Source organism: Acanthaster planci, linkage group LG21 (genome assembly GCF_054643075.1).
Source record: "Acanthaster planci isolate LZ-2023a linkage group LG21, COTS_SCS, whole genome shotgun sequence".
Classification (NCBI taxonomy): domain Eukaryota; kingdom Metazoa; phylum Echinodermata; class Asteroidea; order Valvatida; family Acanthasteridae; genus Acanthaster; species Acanthaster planci.
In genome coordinates this window covers 3,713,890-3,728,021 of record NC_141797.1, presented here as the reverse complement: position 1 = coordinate 3,728,021, position 14,132 = coordinate 3,713,890, and the positions used below count along the sequence as shown (strand labels likewise).

Sequence of the window (14,132 nt, the reverse complement as noted above, 5' to 3'; positions counted from 1 at the left end):
TCAATGTGTCAAAGAAAAAAGATAAACACGTATCAGATTCTTCTCATGAAAGTGAGTGGATTCAATTCCTATGAAAGTAACTTGAATTTACTTGTCGATGAATGAGGCCGACGGCACAGAACCTGTCAGTGTTGCAGGGCTGCTGTGGCAGTCACAAACCTGGCCTTGATCCAGCAGCACAGCACCGTACACCGGCAGCTGTAGCACAACACAAAGCAGTCGGCAAGGCTTATGCATCACTTTTCTAAATTCCAAGTGCTTTTGCAGAGACTGGATATTTTTCCGCCACAAATACTTGGCATATTACTTATCTGCGACTACCGGGAAGGTTTAAAATCTACCCTTAATGCATTGTCTGGGAATGATCAACTCCATGCGTTATTGCATGGAAACCTTGAGACCAAGTCTCAGTGTACCAGACTCCTGTCCGAACTGCACTAGACTAGGGTATGCTTTATTTTAGGACAAAACACAACAAATCATGCACTAAACAACATGTACACTGTAGATGGATGGAACAATCAACGTAGTGGACAGGAACCGCGCAAGATCATTGCATTTTGAACACGCCTCTACTACGAAACTTGTGTGGAAATGCATTGTGGTTACAACCGTATCTCCCTGTGATGTTTTGGGGCCACCGCTTTAGCATTAATACATAATGAGCATTTCTGAAATTGGCAAAAAGGGGACTCAAGGAAGCCCATTTTGGGGACATGTTTCGATCATAAATGGGAAACTGTTCCATTTTTCATGTTAATTTTGGAAGACAATCTAGTCACCTTTTATTTAAAGGTTATAATTGGAGAAAGAAGGTTTTCTTTTCCGTACCTCTTTAATTAGATCACTAGGGGGTTTGTCATGATGGGTCACTCATGGCTTGCTAGGTAGCATTTGGGTTGGAATACATGTTTCCAAGTTGGTTGGGATGTACCATATGTGGGTGGGGCCAGTTACCACAGTAGAGTTGATGTAAGATCACTTTGGTTTGTTAGGAAACATAACAGAATTGGTTGGGTTCCCACCAAGTATGGGGCATAGTTTAGGATGTTAATGTGGGTTCACTGTAGTTTAGTGGAAAATATGTTGGGATGGAATACAAAGTAGGTTCAGTTTATTTCCAGCATGTGGTTCAGTATGTACATGTAGGCAAGGAATGAGGCAATAATTTTGAAATGACACAACTTATGATCTTACTTCCAGTCATAGACCGAATCAAATGTGAACTGCTTGGGTGGTTCCAAGGATGACTTGGGGTTACGTATTGAGACTACTCCTCTAGGGACATCCATATCTACCACTCGCTCAAAACCCTCCTTGGTTTCCTTGGAGTTCATCGGCCGACACCGCACCACCACTTTGACCGACTCTGCTTTTTTAGACTGTTGACAAAATGAGCAAATACATGTAGTTGGTAAAACTAACAACTCAACTGCTTCATGTAAATATTCCTGTGACGATCTAGGAAGGTTCTTATGAATCTTCTCAAAACCCCTTTCAATTGATATTTGCACATTTGGAGGACATTTTGGTGAAATAAATATTCAAAGTGGCTGTATATAGTCAAACTGGGGCAGTGAATTAGTCTTGACATACATAACCATTACAATGAACCTTATGGATGCATGGATTCAGATCAAATACATGTGGCAAGAACCTTGCTGTATTAAGACAGTGGAACCCAAGACAGCATGCACATGTTTAAACACTTACCATCTTGATGTGCTGTCTGTGATGGCTATTGCACTTGATAATAACTGTGTCCTACCATGGGTGGGTGATCTGGGGTCTGTCAATGATCTTGAATGGAAAACACGACAAAAAAATTATTAATCAACCAGAATCTAACGGCAAAATGTGCAGAATACATGGATAGTAAAGTGTAGGGTTGCAGAACCCAACAAAACCCAATGACAGGTAAGTACAGCTTGCATACATGTACATGTACACACATTCCTGTGAATGTCCATACATGTACATTATACCTATAGTTCCTCAGTACACTAAAGACATTAAAAAGGAAATCATACCGGTAACACTGTTAGACATGGTCTCTGGGACTTCACATATTACAAGTACATCTACACGTACCTTGTTATAATAGTTACCTTGTATTACCAGTAATGGAAAACAAAGAAAATCAAAGAATTGAGACCTAAAATTGTCCTTGTAAATATGACCTTGTATAACAGAGCTCTTCTTACCCGTGTTGGACTGTATATGTAATTAATGATAAAAACCAATCTGAGCTACATGTGTGACTCAGCTGATGAACGAAACCCCATCAAACTCTGCCAACCAACACCTCATAGCATTGAAACAAGTCATGACAGTTTTAATTAGATTTAAAGCCCCATAGAGCAATGCTGCTGACAAACCGCCCTCATAGGCCAAGAATGAATTTCCCCTGATTTTATTGTAATTGTCTGGAACAGAATTTATAAGTTAATTGAAAGTGACAAGCAGTAATTTAAGTGTTGGCAATGAGATTGAATGCTACAGTATGGAGCATCATTGCCTCTCATCCAAATGTGGGTCAAACTGGATGAAATATCCTGAATATTCATGCTTTGGCATGCTGTGTGTGCAAAGTACCTCTGCCATACAGCAGAACACCTTTTCATCTCTTCTTATTCTTCAAACCATTTCAATCCTTTTAAGATGCCACTGACGATCTTATGAATGTTTGCTTATATTTTTCATTTTTGAGTGCATTTATTTTCAAAACCACTCAATCCAAAATACAGAGAAAAATCTGTATAGGTATTCTGGGGAGGAATTGTAAAGTGATTCAGCCCTTAGTAAGTTTCTTTCCTCCTACAATGAAAATGAATTTTTGTTTGTTGCTAATTAACCCTAACAGTACCAAATCCTCCAATTTCAATATGATTTTTACATACACCCTAGGGGGTTAGGGTTAATACTGTTTTTTTACATGCCTTGGGGCCATTTTGGCTAAAACAAAACACAGCAGCTGTGCAAAGCCACACAGGAATTCCAGTTTGTTTATCCAAGCAGTTCTTTGGCATTTAGCAGTGCATCACATCAAGATCCAGCTGTCAGAATGATGCATCTTCTACAAAAAGCAGTGCACCTACAAATGTATACTCGTACAATGTATGGTGTAACACATGAACCCACACACTACAACTCAATATTAAATACAGGTACATGTAGACTGCCAGATGAGCATACTTGTACCAGAACAGGTACACACACATCCTTGCACAGCCACACTTGTGGGGTATTTCCTTTGTTCTCGTGTACAAAACTCCCACATAACACGCAAAAAAGCTCAAATCACTCCAATTTAAACCAAATTCACTTTCCTGGGTGGAAATTTCAACCATACGTCCCTTATATAAACACTTCAATTTGCAACAGATTTTTACCCATCAAAAATTTCCCCTTTTTGAGTTATTTCCAATTATCAGTTTCATGAAATTCTTGTGGGGTAACAATTTTGGTACCCCACAAGGTAAAAACTGGCCTTGCGGGGTACTTCCCATTGTTCCGGTACCCCACAAGGCCCCATGTATAAGCGCACACAGGTACGTGTATTGTATGAGTTTGTACAGCAGGTGTGGTAATGCAGTGTGCATGCATACATGTACCACATGCACAACCTACATACATACAGTACATGTGCCTTAAATGAACTTACAGTAGATGTCAAGTCCTTCAAAGTACATGAACATGTCATGTACATGTACATGTGCATGTATTGCACATTGGTGTCAATTATCGGCTGTAGGGGACGGGGGAGGGGATGTCTTCCCCACTTTTGAAAGTGGGGAGATATGAGGAATTGGTCCTCTCTAGTTTTTCCAGACCATAAATAGAAAAAATTGAAGGGGGGTTGGCCTGCATTTGATTGATATTTCAGGTAAAAACACTTTTTTAAAAATACATAATGTTTGCAAAAGCATTCACTAAAAATTGGTAAAAGTAGCCAGAAATGGCCCTAGACCACATCACAAAACATTTCGAATCCCACATTTCCTGGGGCCCTTAAGTGGGCCCAGGACCCCAAACCCACACTGTTAGGGGTTTGGACTTGTATTACATGCAGTTCTAATCAAGGTTACGCCTCCCCCCTGCAAAGGAAGGATGCCTCCCCCCTGCAAAGGAAGGATGCCTCCCCCCTGCAAAGGAAGGATGCCTCCCCCCTGCAAAGGAAGGATGCCTCCCCCCTGCAAAGGAAGGATGCCTCCCCCCTGCAAAGGAAGGATGCCTCCCCTGCAAAGGAAGGGTGCCTCCCCCCTGCAAAGGAAGGATGCCTCCCCTTCAAAGGAAGGATGCCTCCCCCTGCAAAGGAAGGAGGCCTCCCCCCTGCAAAGGAAGGATGCCTCCCCCTGCAAAGGAAGGAGGCCTCCCCCCTGCAAAGGAAGGAGGCCTCCCCCCTGCAAAGGAAGGATGCCTCCCCCCTGCAAAGGAAGGATGCCTCCCCCCTACAAAGGAAGGATGCCTATTGCGTAAAGGACAGGAAGAATATTTTACAGTGTTGTAGTTGAGTACTTTTTTCTGAGTGTCGAGAACTTAGATTGCCCAGTACAGTTCAAGTCTGAGTACTTGGCCAACTGAGAACAGGCTTCCGAATGCAAGTACTTACATGAGTACGAGTACATGTACTTGTGCATGTACATGTGATTCCATGAGTCTGAGTACTTGTGCCGAATATGAGTAAAAGTATAAATCAAAGTACATGTACAGTGTACTATTACACTGTTGTTGAAGCTGAAAATTGTGCGTTATTTAATATAAAAATAGAGACAATATGAAAATAATATGAAAATAATGACAAGATTGCCTTTCCAAGCAATTTTCAACAATTTGAAATTAGTTTTTGTTTAATCTGAAATATGCCTAGCCATCCCAAATGAATTATTTTTCAAAGGAAATGCTAAACACCAATATACGGAACATCTGTGAATACTGACCACCCCCTTGGCTCCCAAATTGTAGCTGTAGAGTACAACTTTGGTGATATGTACATGTACCTACATTCAACATTGGTGACTCTGAAGCAGCAAACTTTGCATAATACGGTATTGTAAACACTACAAAACCAGGAGATTTGACATTACAAAAAATCAGCAAAGCAGAAAATAAAAACACAGATACAATACATGTAGACCCTAGCATGCTACATGTACTCCAGATACAAGTAAAAGTAGTCTCGATCAGTTTCAAAAATGCTTGCCTGACATTTCATTGCCCACTTCGGACATGACATTTCTGTGCACCTCAAACTGCAACTGTATTAGAATGGTTCCTGGTGCAGCCCATTGATTAGAGTGCCATTTTACCAACAGGAACCAGAGTAACCGCATTGTTATGTTGCATGTGATTTTTAATGAACAACTTGAGGAAAACCTGATTTCATTTCAGGATTCTTTTTCCAGTGAGGACTACCCAAAGGGTGAAACATGAAAGGGGATGAATATAAAAAAAAACCTACAGGAATTTCAGTGTTTTATACTGGTAGTTTCAATTTCAGTTTTTGGGTGTAAGTATTGGTGCAAAATCCTCATACTAACACATTCTACGGGGTGCGCCGACACGCTTGATTATGGGCCGGTACATGTACATGTATGACTGCAGTGGATAAACAGGTACCAGTATTCAAAGTACCGGTACATGGCTAGCAATATATATGTACATGTACAGAAGATAAATGCAAATTAAAATGTTCACATTTACCACCTGGCTGCTTTTCACAGCTCCCTCAATTGTGCTAAACATTAAATGGACAGCTAATTCAAATGCTCCAACATGTACATGAATTGCATTTGCAACCACCCTACACTAGGTGCAAGACTACCAGTGATACAGTGCATATACAGGTACATGTACAGTACCACTCTGCATGGCTTTTATCTGTAATTAACATCCCCATATAATGACCTGACGATAACACGATTAGGCTGGTTTTCATAGTCTGGATGATAAACTCATTACTCTGTCATGGGAGTACAAAAGTCTGCAATACCAGCCTCCTCATCCATGGACATTATAAATAATGCAATTTTGGACAGTTAGTCATATCAAATGCATCTGGCTTTTGTTTATAAAGCAGGGTATAAAATAATCTAATATCCAAATGAAACAATCTGCAATTCATTTGCCTGCACTGAACAGCTATCTTTGATCATAGCGCATTAAATTCTACCAGAGGTTTGCTTTTAAAAAAAGCACACTGATCCCCGGCTTATTGAACAGTCCCAGCTGCGAATGAAAACCATTCTGTACTGCAGAAAATACATGTACACTGTACACACACAAGTATCATTATTTTTCCAGAAATGTACTGATAAGGGACTATGTGCTTGACCGGCTCAGGAGAATGGATGTGACTAATGCCCGAGCCATAGGCGAGTGCATTATCAGTCTTCAGTCTCCTGAGTGGTCTTGAACGTTAGTTTAAGACCAGCCAAGCGCATATTCATTCCCAGTCATAGATACCTTTTTTTTTAGTTTGAATCAAAAGAAGTCAATACCATATCCTTGATATCAGTAAGTCAAAATATGATGGATTTCCAACAATTTTGTTATAGAATTTTACTTTCATTTTCCCGAATACCCCTGTCAACTTTATTTCATACTTGTCCAAAAAAACTCCTTATATGGACTTGGCGCGCATGTGGCGAGCCGCATGCACACAGACTCTTGACCAATCAGAATCGATTAAACGGTCTCGTATCCAGGTGCCAGCGCATTATTTACGCAGCAGGCATTATCACTTCTCAGCAGGCATGTAATACACGGTCACGTTGCACATCATTGAATAGGGAGATTGTCTGAGGTATTTATGAATATGAAATTTAGCAAATTATGTTTTCATGGCTTTTTGTTCTCCACCAAACACTCAGATGGGTCACGTAAACTACACACAAACAAGTGAAGTGCACAAACTATAACAAAAAACCTCAAATGGAATAGAAAGAAAAACCAAGCAAGTTAACTTCCTGTGATGTTTCCTAGATTGTGACACTTTCAAGCAATGACCTACAAATTCACCACTTCTCTCTACAATTTTCATATCAAGTACATACACGTGTACATGTAGTTTGATACAACTTTTGCAAGTATAAATTTATCAATTTCAATCTATTAATTCTAATGGACAGTGAAACCTACATGTACATGTACATTTCCGTATCCTTTGACATTAACAATTTAGCAAAACTATTTAAACTATATGTATTTGGAAAAACCATGCACTGTATTTGGATTTTGCTTCACAGGGGCATGAAGTTATGGCTTTTCATCTATCTTATACACGTACATGTACCGGTAGGCACATAATGGCATCTATATTTTGTTCATTTTCAGTTGTTTCATTTTGGAGGCTTTTTAATATTAAACCGGTAAGGTTTAGTTTTATCTGAACCACTTTCCGATGGTAATATTCCATGTTGCACCTGCCCCAGATGCAATACTGTTTTCGGCTGAAAATACCGTATTGAGCACGCGGCACAGAGAAAACACACATGCGAGCATGTGCATGTACTACGCTCATGAGGTAGTTCAGATTTCATCGACACTGGCCACGAGGAACGTTGGGTGCCGATGTACGGTGTGCAGTGTGGCCACCAACGCGTGGTGCACAATGCATGTACATGTACTATGTAGGCTACCTATAGTATGTACATGCACACGGAAAAAAGCAGGACTATTAACTGCTTTTTCGTCTAGATTTTCTGGACATGCAATCTGCATTATGTAAGATAATTCTGAGCCATACTATCATAATTATATTGTGCGTATCAGGGATGAAAAAATGGGTATCGGCCCCTTTTTGCGTACATGTATCGGGCATAAATAATTGCGTATCGACCCTGATACGCAAGTTTGTACGTAGGGAGAACCCTGCTCAAAAACCTTCAACTCCCAGCACTTTGTCATCGACGACATATTAACAGATTACAGTGTAGTTATGCTACACAAAACTGTTCACAACCATGTAGATCTGCACGATCAACACCACTTGAAGTTCAACACAAGGGATGCTGACCCTAGGAAAACAAGATCACAGAATCCTCTAACAGTTCCTTCAACAAGAACTTAATGCCTTCAGCAGTCATTCTTCCTACAACCACCAAGGACTGGACAAGACAAGATTTATTAAGTCAGGTTTCACAGTTATCACAGGCTATACAGTCTTGGCTCTATTGACAAGCTTTGGACCACGCACTACAAGGATATTTGGGACCAGGGTTTGGGTAGACATCCCCGGATAAGTCAGTAGTAGGCCTACTGGTATAAACATCAAGGGAAGGATGGGTAGGCCTAGCCCAGGTTGGACGTTGTCTTCATTTCATTACGACTGACATCCAGGGTATAAAAGTTGTGTACAAAACGACCGCAAAAACGGTTCTAATTTGTTCTTGGTTTACCTTGGTGAAGAAACCAATTTTACACGCTTACAAGTTCTTTGTGGCCTTATCTATCTGCCTAGGGGTTTAGGAATTTCAGAACGAACCATGGACTGCAAAATCAAGGAAAATAAGTGAGAGACAACGTTACTTTTGTAGACGTAATTCATCTGTTCTTGAGTTGTAAAGTGCACGCACGTACAGGAATCCGAGCTGCGTGTACGCACTATGCGTGCACGATTTCCAATGAAGGTCTGTTGCATGCCTGCTACACGGAGGCCATGACTGGTACCCAGCTTTAACCCGCGTGCCGTCGAAATGATATAAAAAAATGCAGTTCTGTTTTTGTTGGATCGTGGGCTTCAGACTGACCAATTAACCCCCTACTGGTTACCCCTAAAATGTTCAGATTTTGTTCTGCTTTATATTTCCGTTTATAAACATAAATTTGTAACACAACCTGCTATTTTATAAGAATAACCTCACTTAGCGTAGAAGGCTTTGTATATGCAGGGTTCTTGTACGGGAATAAGTTCATCAACAATCTCTCTTTGAAGTGTTTAACATGTTTAATTTGTTCGTAGAGTTTTTATTGGTTAAAGATGTATAAATGCACAATATTGTAGAGATCCAATTTTTATTTTATATGAAACAGCGGCATATCTTGATAATTGAGGAATAAAAAAGGAGGATTACATTACGGGCATGATGATCGTGATGAACAGGCAAGAGCGATGCTCTACTGATCGGGAACACAGTATGCAAAGGCAGTACTGGCGCACACGTGCGGTAAGTAGCAATCATGCACAAATTGTGCTGTTGATCGGCCTTTCCTTTTTCTATTCGTAAACTAAACATACAATAAGCAGACTGAATTGGTAATTGGCTGTGACAAGTTGGATTTTAGAGCAATGGACAGGTAGCTAGACTGTGTTGAAGTTTTAAAAATATCTCCTAATTAAATCATACAGTTTTTGGGGGGTGGGGAGATGCTCTCTTAAAATCCTCAGCCTCACATAGGCCTACATCAAACAGCTGGAAACTCAAATTCATGTGCACTACATGTACATGTATGTAGTTGTTTGGAGTCCTCTGTAATCATAAATGCCTTCCGATATTCTTGTCAATGTTTTTCACCGTGAAGAAATCATGTCGGCGAACAGTTTTGTCAGTGGGCTTAAAATTCATTGGCTTGGGAGGTTGATGTTTATGGTCATGCTGGAGCTCTGTCTGATCATCGGGCGATGGATCCCCAACAATGTGCAATTTCAAAATACTCAATAATCTCAAAATAGGTGATTTTTTGTTTTTAAATTCAGGCCCAAGAGATTATGATTGCTAATCGTCGTTATTGACTCTCATCGTCAGTCTAGTTTATCACAAAATACCTATCTGTGCCAGCGCGTTCTGGAAAAGTTCTCCATCTCTAAAAAAAATGTATTCGGTATAACTTTTAAAATGGGACAAATCAAGAGATATGAGTAAATTACTAGCAATGGAAATGTGCCAAAGCCTTGCTGGATAATACCCTCTCTCCTCCACACAGAACTGCCGTGAGTCCCTTAGCTTCTATCAAATTTTGTGGACACCGTTTGTCTATTTTAAGTTCACCTGTTAACACATAACACATGCTAAAAAAAGGCCAGGATTTGTACAAATCATGAATTTTAGCTTTCCTGTACTGGCCATAGGAGACTCAGCTTGCATACAGGTAACTAGGCCAACTGTCACCAATGCATACCACAGCCTCACCCCCATCCCGATGTTGTGTGTACTCGGCATGGAGATCAATGGTACTCATGGCTGAGAACCATGTTGTGCGTTACATGCTTTATGTAAACGTCTAAACCAGTGGATTCGGTTAGACTTCAGTTTTGCTGGTTCCAGTCAGAACATGTAGTTTTGACGTGCATGTACGCAGTCTCGGAATCTCGTGCACCAGGTAGTTGCACGCGCACACCGTACGAACTGCACTGGAGAATGGCTGAAAACAGTCCACAACAATGGCCAGAATTAACGTTACCCGGTACATCTGACTTTATTTTCCCATTTTGTCTTTGATGGTGATGTGTCAAATTTCTTAACTCACCAGACCTGGAGATAAGGATGCATAGGAGTTACAGACATGAAATTGGCTCCTTGGAAAAGGTAGAAGTGTTGAAAATTTTAGTTACAAAATTTTTCGCCCAATTTGCACCCTTTACATCCTGGACTCCCTCTGAAACGTACTGTAGTATGGTCAGGGAGTCTACCTGGGCTAGGGTAGGTCCAAATCTGAACCAGAAAAGCAAGATTACCCAAAGAGACAACCGGTTTAACTTAGGCCAAACTGGGCGATGTGGTTAGAGGCAAAGTGGTTAGAAGGGGGCGAAGTGGACATGGGGCAAAGTGACTGTGAAGCAGTAGGTGCTAATGCAGTCTAGAATGGCTAATGAGACGGAAAATAGGGACATAATGGGGGCCCCTAGGTTACTTCAAGAACTCTTAGTCATAAACTCTGTGAAACTCCGTGTGACTTTGAGGAGCCAAGGTTTACATGGCGTCGTAACGCTATGGGGTTTTGAAATTGAAATTTTGTGGTGAAATGGTTCACAGCCGTAAGAAAGCTATGAGCTCAAATTTTCCCCTGTCAGCATACCTGCTTAATCTATACATGTACCTCCTAAAAAGGGGATAACAAAAGTTTCAGAGCATGAGATGGAGTATTTCTGAAACAAAATGAGATTTTTGCTCACCAATTTCTCACTTCCACCCATTGACTGTCGTTCCATTCGTGCCTTTCGTGTTTATCAGACTGCACATGCTTTGTGCCCACTAATGACCACGCTTGCTCCTTATCTTGGCTCGACCATTTTCGGTGGCGGGGGATGACATCTTGTGTTGTTTTCATCATGGGACCGTCCAAGCTGCTGCTGCGACCTGGAAACACGTATCGGGCAAGATACGCGACTGTGCTGCGCTGTGTGTGATGTTATCCCCTGCTACTGAAAATGGCCAAGCTACTGTAAGATGCAGAGCAAGCGTGGTCATTGGTGGGCTCAACACATGCACAACCTGATACACACGAATGGCACAATCGGAGCAACAGTCAACGGGGTGCACGCAAGAAATGGGTGAGTAAAAATCTCATTTTTTTCCCCAAAATACTTTGTCTCATGCTCTGAAACTTTTGTTATCCCCTGTTTAGGAGGTATATATGTAGATTACACTAGGGAGTCCGGCACTTTTCCTTTTTTTTTTGTTTGACCCCCACAAATTTTGTACAATTCGGAAAGAGAATTGCCAAAGAAATTGAATGGTATAAAATTGAGCTCAATAGCTGTAAAATCAAAATTAGGTGTACTTAGTCCATCACATTTTGGAGGTAGAGACAAGTTTTATTTTCATCAATGTATTTCAATCACATGGAGTCTTGTTCCTCATTGGTTCCACTTCCAGACATGCCAGAGTTGGACAAAGATCTGTAGTTACATGTAAGTCACAGAGGAAGTGTATTAAAAGTAAACAATATCTTTTATTATGGAGAACTTTATCACTAATAAACACAGGATACATGTACATGTATAGAGTAACATGGACAATTGAGTTGGACTTGAAATTGTAAGTGATGTGTGAAAGATCACTGAAGCATAGATTTGATGTGATATTTTATCATCAATAAATGGCTACAAAAATAGGGGACCAAGTGTGTCAGGTTTCATCTTGCTCCCCGTGCACCATCCATCAATCTAATGCACATCCCATATGTGCACAGTTGACATTTTTGTCACATTTTTGACAAAAAAAAACCAACTTCTTTGTCTTCCTTAAATTCTAAGCTTCTAAACAAACACCGCTTCATATATGTTTCATCAATTCCTTATACATGTACATGTTTTGGGGGGTTTTTAACAGAAAATGTACATTTTTGTTACCTTTTTGTAGTCTTCACAAACCAAAACAAGGCTTGCCGGTGCTTTAGTCAAATGCCTCAAGTCATACCCGGCACATCAAATGAAAGAGTATTTTAAGCTCTACAAGATGATGACATAATCATTCCAAACCCGGTTGAGTGTCGCAAGATATTAGGCTTAGACGAGACTATGTCACACGACAACAAGCAAAGATGGCCGCACACAGTTGTTGACGTGGTGTTGAGTGGCTCCGATCTTACATTTTTTTCATCATACTTTACAGCCAAAACTTGACATAAACAGACATTATAAATGGCACAAATTTCAGTTCTTTTACAACACAACTGCTTTTTAAAATATTGAATTTGATGCACAAAAAGGATAGAAATCATTGATTGAAAACAAACACTTTTACACACTTCCGGATATAAAATTTAGAGATGCCATTTTGCTGGACCCCCTAATTAAGCTGGTAGGCCTATGCTGACAGGAGAAAATTTGACTAAGTTAGGCCTAACCATGCTAACAGTTTAATTTCTAACCACTGCTTACGGCTGTGAGCACCACAAAAATTCGATTCCAAATCTCCATAGCATTACGGCGCCATATAAACCTTGTCTCCTCTAAGTCACACGGAGTATCACGGAGTTAGTGATTTTGAGTTCTTGAAGTAGGCCTACCCTGACTATAGCCCCACTAGTGTGGCACGGACTCTCACTGCCGATCCATCCTTAGCCACACATCCATATGCGCAATTTCGTGTCAGCGTACTGAACATTTTCGGCGCATCTTTGTGGGCGCAATTTCTTTTGCACACGAACATGATCCTTGACCTTTCCGTTTTCTAAAAACCATTTATTGAATGGTTTCACTCACGTTATTCAGGTATTTTTAAAACAAGACTGTTGAACAATACGTCACTTGACCCCTCATCGTCTCGACGGCTGTTCCATGTCAAGACATATGTAATAAACAGACTGAGCGATAAGATACTACATGTACCAATGGGCTCTTCCAAAACTTTGGCAGCAGTTTAGATGTCTTGACATGGGAGAGCCGTCGAGACGATGAGGGGTCAAGTGACATAATGTTCAACGATCTTATTTTAAAGATGGCGACTGAGAGAGCGAGCCCGTTAGATTGAATGGATAAAGGCAAAAAGACGGGAAAATACCTGAATAACATGAGTGAAATTATTCAATAATGGTTTTTAGAAAATGGAAAGGTCAAGGCTCATGTTCGTGTGCCAAAGAAATTACGCCCACAATGATAAGTGGGTGCGCCGGAATGCGAAATTGCATAGACGGATGTGTGGCTAAGGATAAATCGGGAGTGATCCGTGCCACACTAGTGGGGCTAGTATCGGGAGTGAGAGTCCGTGCCACACATCCGTCTATGCTACTACATGTACGTACGACGAGCTACAGTGTAGGCCTCATGCCTAAACATTTTCAGACATGTCAGACACGTCTCATACTAGGGTTTGTGTCCTGGGGCATCAATTGTTGTCGGTATATGGAATTCTTTCCTACATGATAAATATCTTCAAATAATCTTACCGAAAGCAAACGTTGTGTCCTCACAAACTGGAAGAATTTAGAAGGAGAAAACCCCGGTCAATGCCGGTGTTTGCAGGTCATGCAACCCGCCATCTTGTAACTACAGGAATGCACTCCCGCGCATGCGTACATGTTAAAATATTGTACCGTACAAAACTAACCAAGTGGTGGCGCTCTATGTAAATAACTGGGTCTAGCATGCAGTGGAGGGCCGCGGCGGGCACGAAGTTTTTTTCACACACTACACTCCGGGTAACCGGACTTGAATAAAAGCTGTAATTGTAACTCCGGCAGACTTGTTT

The 14,132-nt window shown here is 40.8% G+C and overlaps 1 protein-coding gene across 1 annotated transcript in view; it reads right to left on the bottom strand.

Moving 5' to 3' along the window:
- The window catches only part of LOC110981607 (kinesin-II 95 kDa subunit-like), a 42,075-nt gene extending 28,105 nt beyond the window's left edge, over positions 1–13,970 (bottom strand). The window contains exons 1-3 of the mRNA XM_022239297.2: positions 13,831–13,970; positions 1,714–1,800; positions 1,198–1,382 (exon numbers count right to left, since the gene is read on the bottom strand). Of these exons, the coding sequence (XP_022094989.2) occupies positions 1,198–1,382; positions 1,714–1,716 (188 nt within the window). The 5' untranslated portion in view covers positions 1,717–1,800; positions 13,831–13,970. The remainder of the gene's footprint in view (positions 1–1,197; positions 1,383–1,713; positions 1,801–13,830) is intronic.
- Between the last annotated feature and the right edge of the window lie 162 nt (positions 13,971–14,132).